We start from the raw sequence: 27,337 nt of genomic DNA on the forward strand, positions 1-27,337 counted from the left end.
AGAGTGACTTTTGGCAGCCTTTGGAACCTTTTTTTAAATGGCTAAAGCCTTACAATCCCTCTCCCAACGATTAGAATAATCGTGAGAAGCAATGTGGGGAAGAAAGGTAGTAGTTGATCTTTTTCTTAACACCCTATGTTATTTCCCAACGCAGAGAAGATATATCAATTGGTACCACGACGCACAGTCATGGTTGCACTTCCCATCATGCATTTGGGCAGAAGTTAAATGGCTACAGTATCATTTACTGAAAACTCAACAAATACACTAGATGGCAATATTTAGTCACAATATGCAAAGTCACATTTATCCTTTAAGAATTACAAGTCTTTCTATAAACAAATACAGTACTTATGTACTGTATGTTGAATGTATATATTCGTCCGAATTGTATTCATTTTTTTCTTAATGCATTGCCAAAATGTATATGATAGGGAAAAATTATCGGGAATGATTGGAATTGAATCAGGAGCAAAAAAAAGCAATCGGATCGGGAAATATCGGGATCGGCAGATACTCAAACTAAAACGATCGGGATCGGATCGGGAGCAAAAAAACATGATCGGAACAACCCTATTGCTAACCGTCACATGCTATTGCTTAGCCACAACTGGATTCATTAATTTATTACTATTCATCCTTCACACAGCCGCTGGAAACAGAAATGTTGAATATGTTTGATGGATTGATGATTTTATGACACTGTGCGGGTGTGCGCTGGTCCTCACTCATGGGAAACGCAGTCTTCCTTAAGGCAAAACGCTACCGCTTTTGTCCACCGGGATCGCTAAAATCGACTCATAATGATATTGACGGGTCAGATTCAACCTCCACTGCATCACGCCTTCAAATAGGAGGCCGTCCCACAATTCGCTTCAGTTATTCGCAGTCAGTCGCAGCGATACATGCAGCGATCCAACGCCGGATTAGGTTGAAAAAGTACGAAAGCTGTACCGCAAACAAACAGGAAGGATTGTCTCAGGAGTCATTTGTTGGAGGATTCAAGGTAATTGTTGTATTTTTAATTTGGTCACCTATAAAAAAACAAGATTTCTGGCTGTCAAAGAGGTCTAACTTCTTCTAACGAGGTCTAACGAGGCTCCACTGGTTAGTTACCTGTATTAATGGCACCTGTTTTAACTTATTATCAGTATAAAAGACACCTGTCCACAATCTCACTCAGTCACACTCCAAACTCCACTATGGCCAAGACCAAAGAGCTGTCGAAGGACACCAGAGGCAAAATTGTAGACCTGCACCAGGCTGGGAAGACTGAATCTGCAATAAGTAAAACACTTGTTGTAAAGAAATCAACTGTGGGAGCAATTATTAGAAAATGGAAGACATACAAGACCACTGATAATCTCCCTCGATCTGGGGCTCCATGCAAGACCTCACCCCGTGTCGTCAAAATGATACCAAGAACGGTGAGCAAAAATCCCAGAACCACACTGGGGGACCTAGTGAATGACCTACAGAGAGCTGGGAACACAGTAACAAAGGCTACTATCAGTAACACAATGCGCAGCCAGGGACTCAAATCCTGCACTGCCAGACGGGTCCCCCTGCTGAAGAAAGTGCACATCCAGGCCCGTCTGCGGTTCGCTAGAGAGCATTTGAATAATCCAGAAGAGGACTAGGAGAATGTGTCATGGTCAGATGAAACCAAAATAGAACTTTTTGGTAGAAACACAGGTTCTCGTGTTTGGAGGAGAAAGAATACTGAATTGCATCCGAAGAACACCATACCCACTGTGAAGCATGGGGGTGGAAACATCATGCTTTGGGGCTGTTTTTCTGCAAAGGGACCAGGACGAATGATCTGTGTAATGGAAAGAATGAATGGGGCCATGAGGGATTTTGACTGAAAATCTCCTTCCATCGGCAAGGGCACTGACGATGAGACGTGGCTGGGTCTTTCAGCATGACAATGATCCCAAACACACAGCCAGGGCAACAAAGGAGTGGCTTCGTAAGAAGCATTTCAAGGTCCTGGAGTGGCCTAGCCAGTCTCCAGATCTCAACCCCATAGAAAATCTGTGGAGGGAGTTGAAAGTCCATGTTGCCCAACGACAGCCCCAAAACATCACTGCTCTAGAGGAGACCTGTATGGAGGAATGGGCCAAAATACCAGCAACAGTGTGTGAAATGCTTGTGAAGAGTTACAGCAAATGTTTGGGCTCCTTTATTGCCAATAAAGGGTACATAACAAAGTATTGAGATTAACTTTTGGTATTGACCAGATACTTATTTTCCACCATGATTTGCAAATAAATTATTTAAAAATCAAACAATGTGATTTTCTGTTTTTTTTTTCTTCTTTTTTTCACATTCTGTCTCTCATGGTTGAGGTTTACCCATGTTGACAATTACAGGCCTCTCTAATATTTTCAAGTCGGAGAACTTGCACAGTTAGTGGTTGACTAAATACTTATTTGCCCCACTGTATTTAGGTTAAAAAATGCTAACTGCACTTTTTTTTTTTTTTTTTTTTTTTGCTTTTAACCAAGAATCGAGACTGTTTTATGTCCATATCTATAAAGAATTCAGGCATTTAAGCATTTATTCACAAGAATTTTCACCAGAAAAACTGATTACATTAGGGTTTTTCCGATCATGTTTTTTTGCTTCCCATCCGATCCCGATCGTTTTAGTTTGAGTATCTGCCGATCCCGATATTTCCCGATCCAATTTTTTTTATTTTGCTCCCGATTCAATTCCAATCATATCCGATCATTGTTCCCGATCATATACATTTTGGCAATGCATTAAGAAAAAAATGAATAAAACTCGGACGAATATACATTCAACATACAGTACATAAGTACTGTATTAGTTTATTATGACAATAGATCCTCAAGATGGCATTTACATTATTAACATTCTTTCTGTGAGAGGGATCTACGGATAGAAAGACTTTTACTTCTTAGAGGATAAATGTGACTTTGTATATTGTGACTAAATATTGCCATCTAGTGTATTTGTTGAGCTTTCAGTAAATGATACTGTAGCCATTTAACTTCTGCCCAAATGCATGATGGGAAGCGCAACCATGACTGTGCTTCGTGGTACAGATTGATATATCTTCTCTGCGTTGAGAAATAACATAGGGTGTTAAGAAAAAGATCAACTACTGCCTTTCTTCCCCACATTGTTTCCCACGATTATTCTAATCGTTGGGAGAGGGATTGTAAGGCTTTAGCCATTTAAAAAAAGGCTCCAAAGGCTGCCAAAATTCTCTCTGCTCATTTTACGCTGCCTTTTAGCTCTATATACTGTATGGGTAAAATGGATTTATTATAGATGATAGATTATTATAGATATTGTGGGTCATGCAGCGCATGCATTAATTGCGTTAAATATTGTAACGTGATAAATGTAATAAATATTAATTCTCGCCCTTAACGCGATAAATTTGATAACCCTACCTTAAGCTTAAACTAAAGACTCTGGAAGAGTGTAACACCTTATATCTGTAACGTTAAATACAATTAGAAAACGATTTAATTAAAATATATATATATATATTTAAAAAAGGCATGTCCGATATTTTTTTGCCGATTCCGATACTTTGAAAATGACGTGATCGGACCCGATCGATCGGGACATCTCTAGTTTACATAAAGCGGCTGTGTGTCTGAACAAAAACAAACAAACAAAAAAAAAGTTGAAAAATGTGTATAAAGGGGAAAGCACGTTGAATCGATCCCAACCCAATTAATGAATGACTATTCTAAAATGTGTTGATGACTCATGACATGTGGTTGTTATGTTTAACTGATGGTGGGATTTTGAGTGTGCCCTTTGAAAAATGACTCCCCTGTAAATGTTCCCTGGATCTCAGATTTTGAGAACCTCTGCTCTAAATAAAAGAAAAGAAGGAGCTCACACCTTGCAGACACATTGGTTGTAAAGTTGGCACAGCTGTTTGCATACATCAGCTTGGTTGTTCCAGTGATGTCCTCCCACTGAGCAGGTGCTGTCCCACCTAAGTCACGAAAAGTATACTGCGTCATTCATGGCCTGTTAACATCTTCACAGCACTCCTTTACATCACGTTTCTCAAGGTGAGAAAAGGCCGAGCCATTTCAATGTCACCCCGAATAAAAAAGTTGATTCGTCAAACTACCAATGACACTGCAGAGGAGGCGCAAGCTGGTGGTGTCACCCTCCCCGGCATCACGGGGGCTCTCCCGCCAGGATGGAGGAAGTGGAATGCGCAGTCCGATCGGACGGTGAAACTTGCGTCTGCGTGGTTCGATGGTGACCACCGGGCTGAAGGTCGCCTGGTTGCCAAGTTGTCGTGTCAGCAGCTCATCGGGGATGGGCTGTGCCTGAGAGGATGGAAGGACGAGTTGATAAACCGCAGAACAACGGCTGCGGATAAGAAGGGTGTACAGTATGTCTCAGAAAATAATGCGCACAAAATAGGTGAATTAAGTGGTGGCAATAGTGGGAAAACAAAAAATAAAAAGAGCACAAAACTGAATTTTCTCAACGGAATCATCAAAACCCCAGCCATACTCACACATGCAACCAACTTATACGTATGTCAAATCTGACCCAAATCAGATCAGTGCATCGGCTCGGTCAGTGTGGCTCACAACTTAAATCAGGAAACTGAGGAGTGAAGAATGGCTGGACAAAAGAAAAAAAACATGAAGAGAGAGCAGCATACAGTAGAACAAAGCCAAATTCAGATACATGCCATTGCCTGAAATAATATCAGTGCTGTGACAAACAATGAGGAAAAAAAAAAGTCCAGTGAAATGACAGAAACAGACCCCGTAATTGATCATTAAAAATGTTTTCCAAGTTGTCTCAGTGATCAACTCTCTACTTACCTGCAGTCCTAATCTCACTCTTTTAGTTACAGCGGTCTCAGGAAAAATGGCCTCAACATGGGGTACCAGCTTACTGGTCAGTCGCCCGCCCTCTGGACCAATTAGATCGCTCTCCTGCTGAATGCGGGAGACCACGGCGAAGTACAGGGGAAAGTCGGTGGAAATGATCCGACGAATTCTCTTCTTTTCCAACTCCTCTTGACTTTCCAGGTCTACAGAAACGTGTAAAATGAAGAGCAAAAGGAAAGGTGAGTAAGAAGCGGGATTTTAATAGAAGGTCAAAAAGAAAGGTAACAGTGCATAATTCAAGCCAAGTGAAACAAGTGCACTTCAATAACATGGCAGTGAAAACCTCATAAAAAAAACGATTCTCTCCCAGTGTCCTTGTATTAAAAATTTAACACTATAAATCACAATGAAGTCATCACAAGTCTCATGGACCATTTCCATCTCGCTAACCTTCATCCATGCCATTAAGAATGGTTTCCAGCACTTCGTCACCATAGCGATTTCGGTGTTCTTTCCAGACTGAGCCGTTCTCACTACGGAGGATCACAAGCTCACGGTCTCCCCGAGCCAGTGATGCGAAGTGTGGGATCTCCACTATAACAGGCCTGGTGAGTCATAATCATCATTTTCACTTTGCACAGCAGTTGAATTTCCATTGCAGTGTGTGACTAGATAAGATTCGTATGATTGACTCACCCAAGGAACTGCATGCTGGATGGACCCAGGGAGATAATTCGGCTGGCGAGCCCCTCGCCCTCCACCAGAGGAGGGGGCGTGGTCAGTTTTTGGGGTTTGACCAAGCGGCAGGTGATGCGTGTCGGCGCAGCGCAGGTCCGAGGCGGTATGATCACGCGTAGGCCGTGGTGTCTGCTGCCTCGCATAGAGCCTCCTCGGGCGTCTACCATGAAGCTCACCAGGAAGCTGAGTGTTGACATATGCACACAATTATTTCTTCATTTTCTCAACATACATTTTCAAAAAATAAATACTGAAGCAGAAATGGTCAGTGAAGAATGAAACTGATTTTATGTTTTTCTAGTAAGCAACACACATTCAGTCAATGGTGTCAATACAGCAGAAATGTCACCAATAAACACTAGGGTTGTTCCGATCATGTTTTTTTGCTCCCGATCCGATCCCGATCGTTTTAGTTTGAGTATCTGCCGATCCCGATATTTCCCGATCCGATTGCTTTTTTTTGCTCCCGATTCAATTCCAATCTGTATAGGCAAAACGGCGCCATTACAGATGGAGCGCGACAATGCGTGAGTGGGTGTGCCGCGCATGCATTAATTGCGTTAAATATTTTAACGTGATACATTTTTTAAAAAATTAATTACCGCCATTATTGAGATAAATTTGATAACACTACCTTAAGCCTAAACTAAAGATTCTGTATAAGTGTAACATATTATGTCTTTAACGTTAAGTACAATTAGAAAACGTTTAATTAAAAAATATATATATATTAAAAAAAAGGCATGGCCGATATTTTTTGCCGATTCCGATACTTTAAAAATGACACGATCGATCGGGATGCCGATTGATCGGGACATCTCTAATAAACACAATTCAGGGATCCAGTGTGCATTTGAGTTTGGGTTTTTCGGGCATTTAGGGGTCACTCCATGTTGATTTCGAGTCAATTCTTATTGCTTTTATAGCACACCTGGGTCACTTCCTGTTGATTTTGGAGCATTTCCAGGTAACTTTTTTCTGTTTATTTTATCCGCTAATCTTTCAAAAAAGAACATGCTGATCAAACACTGCTGCTATGGCACTTGTAGAAACGACTCTGGACATTTCAACATACGAAGGATGTTTTCTTCATACGTTTCTCGAAACCAAAAACTTGGGGGAAAAACTGAAGAACGGATCAACTTGTGCGGACGACCAAAAGATCAGATTAACGCCAGCAAGGCGAAGCCATTCAAATTTCATACGCAGTGAACATTACGGCCATGGTCCTTCAGAGGACGAAGAGGTAAGCCGTTTTGATATTTACACTTATTTTTTAGCGTGGCGTTTTGCCATGCTGCTTCTGTCTGACAATTAATGACCAGAGAAAAATGATAGGCTATCTGACTGCCACTGTTGCTACCTTTTCTGTTGTAAAAAAAACAACTTTATTCAGGGTGAAGTGTAAATACAGTGGGGAAAACAAGTATTTGATACACTGCCGATTTTGCTGGTTTTCCCACTTGCAAAGCATGTAGAGGTCTATAATTTGTATCATAAGTTCTCTTCAACTGTGAGGGACGGAATATAATACAAAAAAAACAGAAAATCAAGTTGTATGATTTTGAAATAATACATTTGCATTTAATTGCATGAAATAAGTATTTGATACATCACAAAAATCTAACAATATTTGGTACAGAGACCTTTGTTTGCTATTACAGATATCAAACGTTTCCTGTAGTCATTGACAAAGTTTGCACACACTGCAGCAGGGATTTTGGCCCACTCCTCCATGCAGATCTTCTCCAGAGCCTTCAGGTTTCGGGGCTGCTACCGGGCAACACGGACTTTCATCTCCCTCTATAGATTTTCTATCGGGTTCAGATCTGGTTACTGGCTAGGCCACTCCAGGACTTTAAGATGCTTCTTACGGAGCCACTCTTTAGTTGCCTTGGCAGTGTGCTTTGGGTCGTTGTCATGCTGGAAGACCCAGCCACGACCCATCTTCAGGGCTCTCACTGAAGGAAGGAGGTTGTCAGCCAAGATCTGGCGATACATAGCCTCATCCATCCTCCCCTCAATATGGTGCAGTCGTCCTGTACCCTTGGCAGAGAAGCAGCCCCAAAAAATGATGTTTCCTCCTCCATGTTTCACGGTTGGGATGGTGTTCTTGGGGTTGTACTCATCCTTCTTTTTCCTCCAAACACGACGAGCTGAGTTTAGACCAAAAAGTTCAATTTTGGTCTCATCCGACCACATGACCTTCTCCCATTGCTCCTCTGGATCATCCAGATGGTCAGTGGCAAACTTCAGACGTGTCTGGACATGCACTGGCTTCAGCAGCGGGACCTTGCGTGCGCTGTAGGATTTTAATCCATGACGGCGTAATGTGTTTCCGATGGTTTTCTTCGAGATTGTGGTTCCAGCTCTCTTCAGGTCATTGACCAGGTCCTGCCGTGTAGATCTGGGCTAATCCCTCACCTTCCTCATGATCAGTGATGCCCCACGAGGTGAGATCTTGCATGGAGCCCCAGAACGAGGCAGATTGACCGTCAACTTGAATTTGTTCCATTTTCTAATAATCGCTCCAACAGTTGTTACCTTCTCACCAAGCTGCTTGCTTATTTTCCTGTAGCCCATCCCAGCCTTGTGCAGGTCTATCATTTTATCCCTGATGTCCTTACACAGCTCTTTGGTCTTGGCCATTGTGGAGAGGTTGGAGTTTCTTTGTTTGAGCATGTGAACAGGTGTCTTTTATACAGGTAACAAGTTCAAACAGGTGCAGTTACTTCCGGTAATGAGTGGAGAACAGGAGGGTTTCTTAAAAAAGAACTAAGAGGCGAAATATTTACTAGTTGGTAATGTATCAAATACTTATTTAATGCGGTGAAATACAAATGTATTATTTAAAAATTGTACAATGTGATTTTATGGATTTTTGTATTATATTCCGTCCCTCACAGTTGAAGAGAACTTGTGATACAAATTACAGACCTCTACATGGCTTGCAAGTGGGAAAACCAGCAAAATCGGCAGTGTATCAAATACTTGTTCTCCCCACTGTATATTATAGAATAAAGATTTGTTATTAATGAAAAAATTAAAAGTGTTCGTTGGATGTCACCGAGTAGCATTTGCGATCGCTACGCACATAAATAGCAATGTAAATTGCCCCCAAGAACGGTCAGAGACGTAAGGCAACCAGAGGATATAATATATAATACAGGGCATATGGTGGTAAAGGATAGTTTGTGGAAACAGGAGAATGTCATTGTCAGTGGCATAAGGAAATGCACACAAGAAAAGGTGTCGTTAAAAAAGCTAACTCTGGGTCAGGTTGGGTCAGCTCAGCTCGTTTTCAGCCATCGACACTAAACCCATCTCTTTAACTGAACATTTGTATGTTCTTCCACAACTTTACCAGTGAATTTGGCACCAGGGTCATCAGGTTTAGCTCAGTAAACATCTCTTTCCTACACTATTTCCATTCATTTACTATTGGGGACAAACAGAAGGTTGACCCGCCTAGCCACAATTGCTAAAGTGAATGAATATGAATATTCATATGAATATTAAAGAGCAAAAGCGACGTGTTGCTTGCGGTACGCCATTAAAGGATTTTTTTGTGGGGGCTTATCAAGAGCTTTGCAAATCATTCCCACAATGATTTGGATAAGTAAGCATTACTGAAAACTATTACCTGAAGAGTTGAAGGGGACCTCAGACTTGTAGGCTCTAATAAGCCACAATTGTTCTCTTTTACTAAAGTATGTTATTAGAAACACATAAAATATTGCCATTGCTTTAAAAATCTATAATATTGAGTACATGTTTTGACCTACGGAGGGGGCCATGTTTATGCGTGCAATGGACACTCGGGACGATAACATAGTTTGTCACTGCCATTAGATGAACACTACCGGCAATTCCTTCCAACGCGGCGAGACGTCCAACACATGCTATTTGTGTTTTTATTGAGTCAATTATTACCTTTTCATTGCCTCAAAATACTTTTTGAATACTTTTAAGCATTGTGTTTTCTTGTGTTAGCTTTTAAGCAGATTGTTCATCTGTTGACAATATTAGTCACGTAGCGTATTTAAACCACTCTTATTCGGTAGTACGACAATTAAGTATTTTCTTAAGGCATCTTTAGTATGTTCTGTCTGTATGCATCTAAACAAAACAAGCTGAACGCGCACGGTAGTAGTTTGGGTGTCAAATTCGCCTGTACGACACCGGTTTTGTCATACTCTTGTCTCATCTCGTCCCGTTTTTCCTGTTCATTTTGCTTTTGCTGCTCGTTTTGTGAAATATTAACATGCTGTCATGCTCATTAATGTTCTTCTCGGGTTCAAATTGAAAGGGCTGAGCAGATGGCATGTTTATGTTGCTAAAGTCATACTCTGGAAGCATGGCAGCGTAACCATGTGACGTCACCGCTCTGCGACGTCAACAACAATGGCGACCCACTAGTTCAGGGGTTTTCAACCCAGTCCTCAAGGCACACTGTGGGTCCTGGTTTTTGTTCCAGCCGATCCAGCAGAGACAGTTGAACCAATGAGGCTTCTGCTAAAACAAGCCACACCTGACTGCAATCAACTGATTGCACTTGTAAAACACCAGATTGGGGAAAAAGTGTTGTCATCTTGTTTGGTAAGAATGAAATCCTGCACCCACAGTGTGCCTTAGTGGAATAGGTTGGGAACCCCTGCACTAGTTAACCTAAATTTACAAATTGTATAAAAACGAAAACATCAAGAGGGGTTTTAATGTCAAATTATTTTAACTCATAATAACTAGGGCTGTTAACGATTAAAATTTTTAATCGACTTAATCACAGCTCAAAAATTATTTAATCGTAATTAATCGCAATTCAAACCATCTATAAAATATACCATATTTTTCTGTAAATTATTGTTGAAATGGAAAGATAAGACACAAGACGGATATATACATTCAATATACAGTACATAAGAACTGTATTTGTTTATTATAACAATAAATCAACAAGATGGCATTAACATTATTAACATTCCCTTAAAGCGATCTATGGATAGAAAGGCTTGTAGTTCTTAAAAGATAAATGTTAGTACAAGTTATAGGAATTTTATATCAAAACCTCTCTTAATGTTTTTGTTTTATTAAAATTTGTAAAATTTTCAATCAAAAAGTAAACTAATAGCTCGCCATTGTTGATGTCAATAATTACCCCATGCTCACTCATGGTACTAACCCATAAAATCAGTTGGACCCAAGTGCCAACAGAGGGCGCAAAACACCAAAAACAAGTGACAAGCGGACATTACACTGTACTGTCATTTTAGTCTGTTTGAGCAGGGCATGTGCGTTAATTGCGTCAAATATTTTAACGTGATTAATTTAAAAAATTAATTACCGCCGTTAGCGTGATAATTTTGACAGCCCTAATAATAACGTTTATCTGTTATGAACTACAAGTCTTTCCATCCGTGGTTCCCTTTCAGGTTTTATGATCGCTACTAATGAGCCTAAGGCTAAGATGAAGTGTGACAAGCTCACCCAGTGTGAATTGGACTGGCCACAGGGCTGACGTTATCTGACGTTTCTGTCGCTGGGCTGCTTGGGATGAGAGAGTCTTCATCATACTCCTTTGGCAGTGGAATGGGGGTGTGCTGTGTTTTAGAGAGACAGAGGCGATGGAGAAATGCAGTAGTTATGTGTGTGCTATGCTGTGTTGGTCATTTAAAACACATTACACCACAATTGGGTAAACTGGTCATCAAGGGTTGCTCTATGGGTAAATGGTTTTATTCCAACTGACCCAGCACAGATAGTTTAACTGGTTTATGCTGAAAGAAGCTGCACCTGACTGCACTCAATTGATTGGCAGACCTGCGACGTAAAGGCAGACCCGATTTACGACCTTTCGCCGTAGGCTGTCGTGCACTTCGTGAAAATCTTGACTTGTGCGGCGTCAGAGCATGGTGACGTGGCACAAATGGACTGGGATTGGTCTGGTCAGACTGTTGTTTCCGGTTCAGCACGAAATCACGGCCATTTTCAAACAATGTTTTGCGACACGCAAAAATGGACCAAGCTGACGGGAGTGTCATCAAAGAGCAAGTGCAACAACTTATAGAATGTCTTGTCAAGAAACTATAAAGATTGCCAAATGGCAAGGCCAGCGATTGCATATAAAAATGGAAGAACTACTGAGAAAAGTATGTGTGTGTTCGGAGGCGAATGGCCAACCGAAGCGGTGACCCAGTCGGCCAAAAACTGCCAGCTTATTTATCACTCTGTCGTATTTTTGGTTGGTGCACTTCATCATTTATCATGTACGTATGTTTGATGTGAGTCTGTGACTTACACCCGAGGCTAGAAATCTATGTGCGACATCAACAGTCGGACAGACCACCTCCGAAACAGTCTTCTGCGTCGCCTGCCCCTCAACATTTGTATGATCAACATTTGATGTTCAATGTTGATGAGCTGAAGATCCACATTCAAGCGTTCCATCTCCCTTGGCATTATTTTTTTTCTCCCTTGGCATCGTGCAACCGGAAGAAAACTAGAGGAAGTCGACAAGAGTCCCCAAAACACTACAAACACAATGCCACACCCCTCTAGTGGCTCGGCGGTGAATTACAGAGCAACGTGCTCCCTTGCCGCAGAACTATTGAATGCTCAATTACGTCGTAGTGGCTTCGCCGTCACCGCAACGCAGAAGCATAACTCAGGCTTAAAACAGCTGGCTGGTGAACAGATTTCCTCTTGATCAGTTGGATTAAAAACCTACACTCACAGCAGCCCTTTATGGAGTAGTTTGCCCAATCTTGCACTACACAGTGAGAAGCGCATACAGTATGTGTAAACCACACTTAAGCATTGTTAAACATACCTGATCTAGAAGAACAGTTTCTGGTGACACACAAGGAATCCTGGGAATGGCGGGAGAATAGGGCCTGTATAAGAGAAAATGATTATAGGAAACACAAGTGCATGGGAATTTTAAAAATTCAAATAGTGAATGTACAAACAAGTAGTCCCCAGGTTACGACCGACCCGACTCAGTGATTTCGACTTTATGACACCTGAATCTCATCGTTTTTTGTTTTTTTGGGGGGTATTTTTTAAATGTTGACTTTGTTTTGTAATACCAGGGGTCGCGTTAACCGAATATTTTCCGTCGTTGACCGGTTTTTTTAAAACGGTGACGGAAAAAACTGAAGTCCATCTGTCATTTTGACAGGTTGCAATTCACACCCCAGACCACAGGGTGGCGAGTGAGCATATTAATTAGCTATTGTCTCTCTTGATGCATGACGTCGTTGGCCTTACTCGGAAAAATGTCAAGGCAACTGAGTGTCCGAAGTTTCTTCAAAAAGCCCCAAAACGACGATGTTGTTGATAAAAGAGGTGAAAAAAGAGCCGCAGAGCGCGGATTCAGCCTCCAGAACAACATCAAAACGGCCATGAGAAGTCGTCTGTCCGAGGCAAAAGTCCAAAACCTCATGACAATAGCCTCTGCAGCAATCCCCCTTGAGACATTTGATTATGCACACGCGGGCACGCAATTCAAGTCCATGCGTATCAGGAGGAAGGTGTGAGACTGCGTTCAGGCCACAGCAGGTGAACTGTTAATTTCATTGTTCCATATGTAGCCTACCTACTGGGGCCACAGTCAGCTGTTTTTGTCACTGCGGAGAAAAAGTTACATATTCATCTGCTTGACGTGTGATGGCACGGTGTGGATTCTCTGTTAAGCTTGTTCGGACAGAATATTAATTAAAAATGAATGAAAACTAAATACTATTGAATATGTCATTATCACCATTTTAAAAATTTAAGTGACACGTAAAAATTGATTATGACCGGATTTTTATGACCGTCAGTCAAAATAACAGACAACGAAAAAGTCTAGCGCTACCTCTGATTTACAATGCTTTTATTTTGGCGCAAGAAGCGTAGAACAGGAAGCGAGCTCATGTACAGTGCGCCCACCCCATACGCACACACAGAACAGCCGAGTGACAGAGGTGACAGCCTGCGCGCACATTTGTGGCTTGTGAAACATCCAGAGGCGTTGGCTGTATATAACCCCTTTTGTACTGTTCATTGTGCGTTTTCAATTGTGGTCGAATACTTGGGGCGAGTATATGTGATTGTTTTTGATCATGTGCGGACGCTGACTAATACATGCTAATCGTTTGTTATTGTTTTATCAGCGACTACTTGTAAACGCAAATTTGAATTGCTGTTATTGAAGATTAAACTGATTTAATTTTTATTTTACTTTAGCTTAATTCCGCAAGTGTTGATGTCATGAGCAGCTGAATAAAGCTGAATAAACCACAAGGACGTCTGACATCGTCATTTCGGAGCTTAGCTCACTGTTTAGCTAGGATTTTAGCTCCAACGTCTTGGCGAGGACAGTACAGTGACGTATACTATGTTTTTAGATAGTTTTTTTTTTTTTAGATGGTGTTTTGAGGTATTTAAAGGGTTAATTCCGATTTAGAAGAAAATCCAGGTAAATTGTATACATTTTTACTTGAATGATTATCCAGCAGAAATTTGTTAGCAATGGTAATATTTCTCATCTTTGTTGTCTGAAATCAAGCCCAAAAAAAAACATTGGACTTACGTGGTCCCCACACCACCTTCAAAATCCCTAAGCGTCTTCTTTGGGGAGAGGAAGTCATCATCTTGATCCTTGAAGTCATCAAGTTTCAAATATCGTGCACCGTCAATTCCAAGCAACTCGTCACCTGGACAAAATAAGAAATGGCAATTTTTGGGCCGGGGGTTAAAAAGGAGCAAGTAAGAGAAAACAAAATATGTAATCAAGATGGATGAAAAGCACCCACAGAAATTAAGAAACAATACTTTTTTTTTTTTTTTTTTTTTTTTTTAAACACGCTCCTAAAAACTTTTCCCAAATGCAATGTGACAATATCCTAAAGTGTGGTTGACTTTTCTACTAAGATCAAAATCATAATACATTTTTACAATTTTCCATCGGTTTGAGTAGTAATTCTGGAACACACAACTTCAATTTCACCACATCACAGGGGGAAAAAAAATGAGACATTTAAAGTTGAAGCGATGGAGTCAAACACCCAGCATGGACAGCAAACATCAAGGCACCTGGTGATAGCGTTTTATCTATTTGTTTATTTATTTAGATTGAGGTGAACATGCTTGTGATGGTTGTTTCTGTGTAAGAGAAAAATGCTGTTATTAACCAGACATGGGACGGAAATGATAAAACAGGAAAGCAGACATCACAATTGCTATGTGCTGCTCAGGAACAAAGACAAACACAAAATTATTTCCAAGAGAAAAAAAATAAATAATTAAAAACACACAATATTACAAAAAGATTAAAAATTAAGCTGGAAGACAGTAACTTGTTTCAGCTGGAAGACAGCATAGATGACAACTGTTATCTCCCGGACAGTGTTAGCATATGTTGAATAAGCTGGTGGATCAATTAAGCTACGACTGATATGGGCTCTCATTAACAAACTGAATTGGAAGGGAACTTGAGGTCCTGTCAGGTTAATGAGTCCCTGAACATTAGTGTGTCAAACGCTTGTATATGGAAACTGCTTCGACTAGATGCTAATGAAAAACAGGACACTTTTCTTTCTAAATAAATCTCGAAGCAAGAGATAAAGAGTAAGGAATAAAAATAGAGCAGAACAAACATGGCTGAAGTTGAGTCAGGAAATGATCAGAAGGACAAAAAGCACAGAGAAAATGAGTGCGCGACTGCGATGAAGCCACACGATACACGAGCCACCGGAACGGACAAAGCAGATATAGATATACACACACAATCCTACCTAACGTTAGCTGGGCGACCCCTACAAAGCAAATGAAAAGGGAAGTTATAAACAGTCATTCAATGTGTCAAGGCAAAACGAAAAGTTTACACAACCTTGCTCAAATGTTTTTACAATACAAAAGAATCTGACCAACTCAAAACATACTTTTTAACATGGCAAAAGTCTTTTTTTGGTTCATATTATTTTTCTTGGTCGCGTCTTTAAATGTTCTAAAATTGGAGCATTTGAACATGTCTCTCTACATACACTGTAAGCAGTGTTCTCAATAACGCATTATTGTAGTCTGATCAGAGCTGGGTAGCGCAGCCAAAAATTGTACTCAAGTAAGAGTAGCGTTACTTCAAAATAATATTACTCAAGTAAAAGCGGTCATCCAAAAAATGTCCTCAATTACCGTATTGGCCCAAATATAAGACGGCGCTGATTATAAGACGACCCCCTCTTTTTCAAGACTCAAGTTTGAAAAAAAATTTTATACAGAAAATAATTACAGTACATCCGAAACAAATGATTATAACAATATATTTGAGAGAAAAATCATGTTATCTTGCCTCATTCAAATCTTAATATGTGAACATTTAAATATGTAAACTAAAGTGCAATCACATTCGTAAATGAATGGCTTCTGGTTTTTGAAATGTAAATAAACCAATCTATTATGATAAAACAACAAAATTGCAATAACTGCATTAACCATTAAAGTGAAGTCTAACTGTAACTGTAGTCTTGAAACAAATCTGAATAAGAAAAAACATTGCAATAAAATAATGCAAACTGGTTAAACTTGAGAGTAGCTGAGATCTATCATGACAGAGCATCGCTTCAATGATATCTGGCGCCATCTAGGGTCATGAATGGGAAGAGTCGCTGAGAGCTGTCATGACAGAAAATCGCTTCAATGATATCTGACGCCATCTAGCGTCGTGAATGGGTATAATGTCTAGACCGCGAATATACAGTGCCTTGCAAAAGTATTCGGCCCCCTTGACTCTTGCAACCTTTCGCCACATTTCAGGCTTCAAACATAAAGATATGAAATTTAATTTTTTTGTCAAGAATCAACAACAAGTGGGACGCAATCGTGAAGTGGAACAACATTTATTGGATAATTTATACTTTTTTAACAAATAAAAAACTGAAAAGTGGGGCGGGCAATATTATTCGGCCCCTTTACTTTCAGTGCAGCAAACTCACTCCAGAAGTTCAGTGAGGATCTCTGAATGATCCAATGTTGTCCTAAATGACCGATGATGATAAATAGAATCCACCTGTGTGTAATCAAGTCTCCGTATAAATGCACCTGCTCTGTGATAGTCTCAGGGTTCTGTTTAAAGTGCAGAGAGCATTATGAAAACCAATGAACATACCAGGCAGGTCCGAGATACTGTTGTGGAGAAGTTTAAAGCCGGATTTGGATACAAAAAGATTTCCCAAGCTTTAAACATCTCATGGAGCACTGTGCAAGCCATCATATTGAAATGGAAGGAGCATCAGACCACTGCAAATCTACCAATACCCGGCCGTCCTTCCAAACTTTCTTCTCAAACAAGGAGAAAACTGATCAGAGATGCAGCCAAGAGGCCCATGATCACTCTGGATGAACTGCAGAGATCTACAGCTGAGGTGGGAGAGTCTGTCCATAGGGCAACAATCAGTCGTACACTGCACAAATCTGGCCTTTATGGAAGAGTGGCAAGAAGAAAGCCATTCCTCAAAGATATCCATAAAAAGTCTTGTTTAAAGTTTGCCACAAGCCACCTGGGAGACACACCAAACATGTGGAAGAAGGTGCTCTGGTCAGATGAAACCAAAATTGAACTTTTTGGCCACAATGCAAAGCGATATGTTTGGCGTAAAAGCAACACAGCTCATCACCCTGAACACACCATCCCCACTGTCAAACATGGTGGTGGCAGCATCATGGTGTGGGCCTGCTTTTCTTCAGCAGGGACAGGGAAGATGGTTAAAATTGACGGGAAGATGGATGCAGCCAAATACAGGAACATTCTGGAAGAAAACCTGTTGGTATCTGCACAAGACCTGAGACTGGGACGGAGATTTATCTTCCAACAGGACAATGATCCAAAACATAAAGCCAAATCTACAATGGAATGGTTAAAAAATAAACGTATCCAGGTGTTAGAATGGCCAAGTCAAAGTCCAGACCTGAATCCAATCGAGAATCTGTGGAAAGAGCTGAAGACTGCTGTTCACAAACACTCTCCATCCAACCTCACTGAGCTGGAGCTGTTTTGCAAGGAAGAATGGGCAAGAATGTCAGTCTCTCGATGTGCAAAACTGATAGAAACATACCCAAAGCGACTTGCAGCTCTAATTGGAGCAAAAAGTGGCGCTACAAAGTATTAACGCAAGGGGGCCGAATAATATTGCACGCCCCACTTTTCGGTTTTTTATTTGTTAAAAAGTTTAAATTATCCAATAAATTTTGTTCCACTTCACGATTGTGTCCAACTTGTTGTTGATTCTTGACAAAAAATTCAAATTTTATATCTTTATGTTTGAAGCCTGAAATGTGGCGAAAGGTTGCAAGGTTCAAGGGGGCCGAATACTTTTGCAAGGCACTGTATTTCACGCAATATTTTATGCTCCTGAATGAAATGGACCGCTTGGACGTGAGTGGAAGCGATCGATTTATTTGTTCAATTTTTTTGAATCCCGCGCCATGAAAACCACTGACTTCCTGGATTGAGGAAGAATGCGAATGTGACGTCAGCCGGGTCTATATTTACAATAAAGCTATTAGTATTCTATACAGAAGGACTGCAGATTCAGCTGATTTTGCAGATTAATTTGTTTATTTTTTCACATTACGCCAGCCCAATGTGCTGCAGGCTTCTGTTGCTGCACCTGGGACAAGCGTGCGAGCCTTTTTGGGTTTCCGTTCACTGTGGAGAATGGCCAAAATAAGTCCGACAACTGTGGGACCATTGGACCAATGAGGAAGTGAGTAAACTAGGTGTTTTGTATTATGTCAAATACCAGGATCATGGCACACATTTTAATAAGGAAGTGGCTTGCATTTTGTGGGTGACAAGTCTCCCTGTCCACCGAGAAGGCCACTCGGCCAACGACTGGTGACTTGTCACACACCATGGTCACTTCCACCCCCCTGGTCCGGTCCTCTTCGTGTGCCCGCCAATAGACTACTATCCTCGGCTTGGGCTCGGACAGCCACGTGCTCCTCCGATGTCGGCTGGTTTGTCAAGCGGTCATTTTCCAGCTGCGTCCCCAGCAACGAGCACTCCTGCTCGCAGCAGGGGAACGACGTGCCTAAACTTGCTCGCCGCTGGGGGCTGGCCGCTCGGTGAAAGCTGTCATCCTCACCGCCGTGTACGACATGAGTGGGAGTAGTTTTGTGTGAATTTTCGATCTCGAAAAGCGAAAAAGATTGGAACAGTCACTCGGCGGTCATTCTCCAGCTGCTTCCCTGGCAACGGGTACTCCAGCCCGCAGCACGGGAACGATGAGTCGAAATTTGCTAACCCGGTAGCTGGCCGATTGGTGAAGACCATCAATCTCGCCGTTGTGTGTGACATGAGTTGGGGTAGTTTTGTGTCATTTTTTGTTTTTGAAAGGCAAGAAAAATATTTGGAAAAGCCGCTCAGTTTGGGTTAGCATGTCGGCTAGCTGTCACGCCTCCTGTTTTGTTTATACTCTTTCCTCCGTCTCCGAAGCCAGGGCAGGGAAATGACAAAAGCCGGACTAACTCCGGTGGCATAAAATACCGTTCGGGAGGTTAAGAAGTCGGCAGTTCTGACCATTATGCAGTAATTTTGCTCTGTCGTACTGAACAAATACATTTTTAATATTTCATATCCCATTTAGCACAAAACCATCATTTGTCATGGCCATACCATTTATTTAGCAATTGGGGAAAATACTTAATTGAAAAGATTGAAACGATGATGACAGTTTGCTCTGTTGCATTTTCTTCATTCTGAATCTTTTCCCTGAATAGGCTGAATTTTAAATCAGCTGAAATCGTTACCCTGCCGACATCATCATCATCTAGCTGGGGAAGCTTGAGCGCTATAATGACAGGCGGGGCTACACGGCAGAATAAAAGACTGATTTCTCGTCATCTGCTCTTTGCCAAATTGTTGTATATAGTCGAATCATCTCAAAATATGATTTTAATTCACGTAAATATGGTATTAAAGATTTTTTTAATGCCGTCACAGGCACTTTAAGCCTTATGTGAAAAATTCCGATCTTCCCCTTTAAATTCAATTATCGGAAAGTCAATTACATGCGATGACATTTTTCTGTTGTCATTGTTATGTTGAAGGTCCAAATTAGGGCTGCAGCTATCGAATATTTTAGTAGTCAATTAATCGATGGACTAATTAGTTCGAATAATTGAGTTATTGGATAAGGAACATGAAAAATTAAAATACCTGAGCTGAGCCTCAAACGGTATGAAAACATTTTTAAAAATGAGGATCTATGTACAACAAAAGAACAATTGGCTAACTTACATAGAAAAAGTCCGCTAGCTTAAATGCTATAAAATGCAAGGTTTTTTTTTTACAATGCTCTTAAAAAATGGTTGAGACACATATTCCAACAAAAGATGGCTATAAATACCTATAAACTAAGTTATGAATGCATTAAAAGACATTAGCTCAAACAAAAACTTAGCTTACGTTGGTCTTAACTGGGAGTAGTTGGATTCAGCCATGTGAAAAGAGGCAGACCAGAGGGCTGTGTATCCACCCTAATCAATAAAACTAAATGCAAACACTTTCAAAATAAACCATTACAACGCCACTTTAATCAAACGAATACTCGAAGCAACAAAATTTAATTTGAATATTCTTTTCTAATCGAATACTCGAGTTAATCGATTAATCATTGCAGCACTAGTCCAAATAGAGAAAAAAATGGTAAAAAGTAACCGATAAATTACTTTCAAAGTAACTTTGATAATAACATAATTAGAGATGTCCCGATCGATCGGGTCCGATCACGTCATTTTCAAAGTATCGGAATCGGCCAAAAAATATCGGACATGCCTTTTTTAAATATATATTAATTAAATAGTTTTCTAATTGTATTTAACGTTACAGACATAATATGTTACACTTATCCAGAGTCTTTAGTTTAGGCTTAAGGTAGGGTTGTCAAATTTATCCCGTTAACGGCGGTAATTAATTTTTAAAAAAATGTATCACGTTAAAATATTTAACGCAAATAATGCATGTGCTGCACGACCCACTCACGCGTTGTCGCGTTCAATCTGTTATGGTGCCAAAAGGTAGTAATTGATCTTTTTCTTAACACCCTATGTTATTTCCCAACGCGGAGAAGATATATCAGTTGGTACAACTACGCACAGTCATGGTTGCACTTCCCATCATGCATTTGGGCAGAACAGTTAAATGGCTACAGTATCATTTACTGAAAGCTCAACAAATTCAATAGATGGCAATATTTAGTCACAATATACAAAGTCACATTTAACCTTTAAGAATTACAAGGCTTTCTATCCGTGGATCCCTCTCACAGAAAGAATGTTAATAATGTAAATGCCATCTTGAGGATTTATTGTCATAATAAACAAATACAGTACTTATGTACTGTATGTTGAATGTATATATTCGTCCGAGTTTTATTCATTTTTTTCTTAATGCATTGCCAAAATGTATATGATCGGGAAAAATTATCGGGAATGATTGGAATTGAATCGGGAGCAAAAAAAAGCAATCGGATCGGGAAATATCGGGATCGGCAGATACTCAAACTAAAACGATTGGGATCGGATCGGGAGCAAAAAAACATGATCGGAACAACCCTAAACATAATCAGTAAAGTAACTACATTACTTTTTTGAGGTGTAATCAGTAATTACAGTACTTTTTGAACTAATCTGTGACAACACTGACTGTATGTCATTCACATGAGCCTTTTTCTGAAAACAAATCATCAATGCTGCATATGCGGTGTTTTTCCATCATCAACTCAGCCTACCTTCATCCTCCGAGACATCCAAAATCTCATCCACCGTCTCAGGAAAACTCATTCGATGCTTTTCTGTTGTAATCTGTTAAAATAGAGCGAATAGAAGAGAGACCATCACAGAGATGGAAAGAGGGCAATGAGAGGTCGCGGACTCATCTTTGACCTCTGTGTGAATGTGTCATGGTGGCTCACCGCAGATACTGATTCCTCAGTCACCAGTTTAAGCACATCGATGACAGAGATGTAACCCAGACGCTTTGCGATGCCCAGAGGAGATGTGCCATTCTGACAAAAATAATCAATATACTATCACTTGATGAGTTTGTAATTTTTCCTTTAACTCACTGACACTTTTCAAATGTATTTGATACCTATTGCCGTTAATGGCAGTCGGTGAGTTGAGACTGTTCATAGGTTTGGTTCTTATTTTGCAGGATAGTATGACTGTGACTCACCGAAGTAATCTCATTGGGCTGAGCTCCGTGTTTCAACAGCAGGGTGACAATATCAGTGTGACCCTGCTGAGCTGCTTGGTGCAAAGGGGTGTAGCCCATCTGCAGGGGAAAAGCAAATTACAATTTATTTCTCCTTTGTTGAGAGGTGTGCAATTTTTTGATAAGGTTTTATGGTTTATTCAATTAATTAAGATTAAGTCATGTTTCGCTTAAGACACTTTTTAAAAATACATATATAGCTTGTACAATTTACCCTTGTTTTACTATTCACATGTGCCTGCTGCTGTAGGAGGAATTTGACCATTTTGATGTTTCCATAGTGACAGGCCACGTGAAGGGGTGTGTAGCCCATCTGAAAAAGAGAAATATATAGTGTTTAGAAAAAATTCAGTCAGTGAGTCATTTTTCATCAGTTGTACCTTACCCGTGAAGCAGCATAAACAGATGCTCCTTGTTTGACCAGTGTGTCAGCAATGCCTACGTGGCCCTCTTGTGCCACAAGATGTAGAGGAGTCAATCCATTCTGAAGACAAAATGTTGGAAAGAATTATGTGAACGTTAGCTCTATGTCAATTAAAGGTGCAATGATCATTTGGTTGGACGATTTAAAAGAATTGGGGGGTCGATGATCAGTTGATCACAAAAAAATATAACCTTGTCCACTGAAGGCATCTAGAGTTGTTAGGTATTTTCAAATTGCCTTTTCTTTGTGAGTCAATCCAGTCCGATGATACCTGTTTAGTGAATGTGCATTTTGGCTCTCATTCAAACTGTTCAACCATTTAAATGCATTAAGATGCGAAAAAAGAATAACCCAGAGACCTGCTGTAGTAGTTGTAGTAGTAATATGGTGGAAAACATAGACAAGACTGAAAAATATGGCGGAAAACATAGACAATACTGAAAAAGCAGATTCTGCTCTTGCAACCCTCTATAAAATAAATTGCGTATTTTAAGCCAAAAGAACTGTTGTGTTTTATAGAACAATGTGTCTATATGCTGCCATAGCAGATTCATGGCGCATTAAGCACCCGAACTATTTCTAATTTGTCCCTTTTACCCTGGAACCCCCGTTTACAGACGTCACGCAACCACTTTTGTTTCATCCCAGCCATAAAAAGAATGTAAGTAATTATATTTATTATTAAAAATGTCTGTCATTTTTAGCTTAGAATCATTAAACGATGTCCAAGATTTCGTTTATAAAAAAAAAAAAAAAAAAAAAAAAACGACTTTAAAAAAATTATTCTAGTGGATTTTTATGAGCTTTCAGTAAATGATAATTCAGCCATTTAACTTCTGCCCAAATGCATGATGGGAAGTGCAACCATGACTGTGCGTAATGGTACCAATTGATATATCTTCTCAGTGTTGGGAAATAAAATAGGGTGTTAAGAAAAAGATCAACTACTACCATTCTTCCCCACATTGCTTGCCACGATATTTCTGATTGTTGAGAGAGGGATTTTAACGCTTTAGCCAATTAAAAAAAAGGCTTCAAAGGCTGCCAAAATTCTCTCTACTCATTAAATGTTGCCTTTTAGTTCTATGTATACATAATACGGTGCCACTATAAATTGAACAAGACAATGCGTGAGTGGGTAGTGCAGCGCATGCGTTAATTGCGTTAAATATTTTAATGTTATTACCGCTGTTGACACGATAAATTTGACAGCCCCACTTTAAGTCAAAACTAAAGACTCTGGATGAGTGTAAAACATTTTGTCTGTAACGTTTAATACAATTATAAAATGATTTAATAAAAAAAAAATATATATATATATGATTAAAAAAGGCATGTCCGATATTTTTTTGCCGATTCCGATTCTTTGAAAATGACGTGATCGGACCCTCCCGAACAATCGGGACATCTCTAGTTAAAACCATGGAGTCTTTAATTCTGCTCTCGCGTGCTCTCACCTCCAGTTAGGATTTTGCTGTTTAAAAATTTTTTTTTTCAAACTGTCCTCCAGTTCAAAATTTTTCTTCCCCAAGAAAAATGAGATTTTAAGCTTTCCAATGATGTATCACACATGCATTTAGGGGAAATTTTGAAATTTGGCCAAAATGGGGGTCTCAGAGCAGAACTTCAAGTCACCTGAGTGTTTTCTGCCATATATATTTTAGGACAGGCCAAAAGTTTGGACACACCTTATTCAATGCAACACAAATGAAGGTCCCACAACCCCATCAAAAAAGCAATAAATTCCACTACTCAGCCCTGAAAAGGCATACCTGTGAAGTCAAAAACCATTTTAGGTGGAGCAAAAAAATGTAATCAGAGCAAAGGGTGGCTACTTTAAGATACTAAAATACTATACGGTACATGTTTTTAGATATTTCATTTTTACATAATTCCACACGGTTTTATTCATAGTTTTATTACCTTCAGTGAGAATTTACAATGTAAATAGTCATCAAAATAAAGAAAACACATGAATGAGAAGGTGTGTTCAAACTTTTGGCCTGTACTGTATATACTGTTTTGTACATTTTTAGAAAATCAGGATCGGCAGGCTGGGATTTCAAAAATAAGTGATTGGACAAAAAACTGTGATTAGCTTCGAATATGACTTCAAACAATACCTTATTTCCGAGATTTACGTTGGCTTGTTTGGAGATGAGTAGTGCCACAATGTCGGGCCGTCCCTCCTGTGAGGCCAAGTGTAGGGGCGTGATGCCTTGGAGCGACTCGGAATTGGGCGATGCCCCATTCTGAAGCAGGCAACTGGCTACCTCCATTTGGTTCTGCTTGGCTGCTATGTGTAGAGGGGTGTATCCATTCTGCAGAGAGACACAAGGACATGGAGACACAAGTGGACATTCCATAACTGTAGAGTCCTGCATCTTTGAAAATAAATGACAGTAGATTTGTTGTTAGATTATGTTAATTACAGAGTATTTCACCTATTGCGTATTGAAAGTACTGAGACATGTCCTAATGGTTTTAAATAATTTCATTTATTTGGTCTTGGGCTCGACCTGCAGAGCAAAAAAAATGTATGTTTTTATTACTATTTATTAGTTTTTGTCTTTGGTACCCCAAAATTATCGATTATAGATCGAAGTAACCCATTGCATGTCTAACCATCAGGGGAAAAACAAGCTTATTTTATTTTTCTAATTAATATAATGTAATATTGTTGTGTCTTTATCATTATTGCATTATGCTAATTTAAGTCCTTTAAAATTTCTGAAAATAATCAAGCGAACAAAAAGCAAGATGATCATTGTCTTGAATAGCTCCATGTCATAACAGACACGCCCAAATACTTTAGTCCACAGTTGGTCTGCCTGGGTCTTACTCTGGCAGTGCTGTGTGCAGATCCTCCTTTGCTGACTAGGAGTTTAACAACGTCCAGGTTGTTGTGGTGAACCGCCACATGAAGTGGTGTCAGACCATTCTGTTAAATATACAAGTACACGTACACATATAAAAGACAGACACACAAACAAAACAACACAGAAACATGAATATTTGTGACACATAGTACACAATAATAAAACACACTGCTAAAGTTGTCTCTCTCATACATGCGTATTATTGTCTCACCTTGCCGGCGGCGTTAGGATTGGCACCTCTCTCGAGAAGAAGCTCCGCTACATCCACCTTTCCATATTTTGACGCCACATGGAGGGGAGTGAAACCTTTCTGCTCGAGCAAAATCCCAACAGAAAATTAAAACAGAATATTGTTATTATAAATCAAATTTTTGGTTCTGTTGTGTCAAAAATTATCCTCAATGATGATCAATAATCACTCCCGTGTTTGTTTTGTTTCTACATTACAATATATTACATAATGTGCTATAAAAAAATCGCAACACAATTAGAACTCTAAAACAAACAATTTTTGATGTAACAGAAGAAAGTTGTTCATTTGCTTTATCAAAGCACAATAATCAGTCGGTCTGCTCCTGCAACATTGACTCCACGCTAGGCCAAGTACTCCAATATTACCAATATATTCAGATGACATAGAAGCTCTTTTTTGTTCACACAATATGAACAACAAGAAAAAAAACACCTTTGACCAGGATATAATGTTGCAGGTGTAATTGCGTGAATCGGAGGAAAGCCTACATGTGTGGACCTCCACTCTAATGGACAGTAGTGTGAACTGATGGTGGATTTTCTCCTGTATACAGTATTCTCTCAACACTTCAAGGATCAAGGACTTTCTATTCAATCAACCAAAGCGCGTGAAGCTGGGTGCCTATCTCTCTACCACCCGCACGCTCAGCATAGGCTCACCTCAAGGTTACGTGCTGAACCCACTGCTCTACTCACTCTACACACGACTGCAGACCCACCCACCCGGAGAACATCATTGTGAAATTCGCAGATGACACAATGGTGGTGGGTTGATCACAGATGGGGACGAGGCGGCCTACAGAGGAATGAGGTCCTCAGACTGGTGAGTGAGTGGTGTGCCTCCAACACCTTGGCACTGAATATCTCCAAGACTAAGGAACTCATCCTGGACTTCTGATGGCACAAAACTGCCCCTGCCCCCCTGTACATCAATGGCGAATACGTGGAGCAATTGGAGTCCTTCAAATTCTGTTGGGTCCATATCTTTGCGGAACTCTCCTGGGCCACCAAGACCACTACACTGGTTAAAAAGGCGCAGACTACACTTCTTGAGAGTGCTCAGGAAGGAGCAACTCGACACCAACCTGCTGATGACCTTCTACCGGTCAGCCATTGAGAGCCTGTTGACCTATGCTGTGTCAGAATGATACTCAAACTGCACAGAAGCAGACAGGAGACGACTGCAGAGGGTGATCAAAACAGGACAAAGGGTCATCTGCTGCCCCCTTCCTCCCTTGTCGACCATCTACAACTCTCAGTTTCTAGGAAGGGCAAGACGCATCATAAAAGACTATACATACCCCAGCTTCCACCTCTTCAACCTGTTACCAGGTCACACCAGCCAAACAAACAGACTGAGACTGTTTCTTTCCAAGAGCAGAGACCAAAATCAACTCAATATTGCAATGAAATGTTACTGTCATTGCACTGCTAATGCCACAACATTGTCACATGCATCTCACCAAGTATTATGTTCTCATGCTAATATCTCAATCTGGGCGTTGCATATGCAATATTTGTACAAAATTACAACATTTTTGTACTGTTACATCAATATCTATGCACAAACTGTCATTTGCCCTATCATATCAACTCAGCCAGCTGCCTCCTAGTTTGATTATTGTAAATTGTCATATACACACTGTTATATTACCACTACATCACTTGCTTGGCGAAGCTTTAAATCTCGCTGTACTCTGCACAATGAGAATAAAGGTTTTCTATTCTATTGTATTCTATGATATTCTATTTAGACTCGGATGAAAACAACAACAAAAAAAAGCTTAATTTCTTCTTTGCCAGCTCTGATATTACAAATGCGATCAACATACAGTGGATCACAAAAGTGAGTACCACCCTCGCATTTCTGCAAATATTTAAGTATATCTTTTCATGGGACAACACTGACAAAATGACAATTTGACACAATGAAAAG

The 27,337-nt window shown here is 40.1% G+C and overlaps 1 protein-coding gene across 10 annotated transcripts in view; it reads right to left on the bottom strand.

Moving 5' to 3' along the window:
• Positions 1–27,337, bottom strand: part of ank1b (ankyrin 1, erythrocytic b) — a 161,501-nt gene that overhangs the window by 51,685 nt on the left and 82,479 nt on the right. For 8 of the 10 annotated variants that reach the window (XM_057819843.1, XM_057819837.1, XM_057819840.1 and 5 more), the window contains exons 15-31: positions 25,361–25,459; positions 25,113–25,211; positions 24,394–24,591; positions 22,232–22,330; positions 22,061–22,159; positions 21,808–21,906; positions 21,545–21,637; positions 21,362–21,434; positions 15,368–15,388; positions 14,164–14,287; positions 12,418–12,481; positions 11,076–11,188; positions 5,550–5,774; positions 5,304–5,458; positions 4,845–5,056; positions 4,130–4,334; positions 3,892–3,988 (exon numbers count right to left, since the gene is read on the bottom strand). In XM_057819843.1, coding sequence (XP_057675826.1) covers positions 3,892–3,988; positions 4,130–4,334; positions 4,845–5,056; positions 5,304–5,458; positions 5,550–5,774; positions 11,076–11,188; positions 12,418–12,481; positions 14,164–14,287; positions 15,368–15,388; positions 21,362–21,434; positions 21,545–21,637; positions 21,808–21,906; positions 22,061–22,159; positions 22,232–22,330; positions 24,394–24,591; positions 25,113–25,211; positions 25,361–25,459 — 2,075 coding nt within the window. The remainder of the gene's footprint in view (positions 1–3,891; positions 3,989–4,129; positions 4,335–4,844; positions 5,057–5,303; positions 5,459–5,549; positions 5,775–11,075; positions 11,189–12,417; positions 12,482–14,163; positions 14,288–15,367; positions 15,389–21,361; positions 21,435–21,544; positions 21,638–21,807; positions 21,907–22,060; positions 22,160–22,231; positions 22,331–24,393; positions 24,592–25,112; positions 25,212–25,360; positions 25,460–27,337) is intronic. The other 2 variants (XM_057819841.1, XM_057819839.1) reach the window with 2 other exon arrangements.

This window comes from Corythoichthys intestinalis, chromosome 17, assembly GCF_030265065.1.
Source record: "Corythoichthys intestinalis isolate RoL2023-P3 chromosome 17, ASM3026506v1, whole genome shotgun sequence".
Taxonomy (NCBI): Eukaryota; Metazoa; Chordata; class Actinopteri; order Syngnathiformes; family Syngnathidae; genus Corythoichthys; species Corythoichthys intestinalis.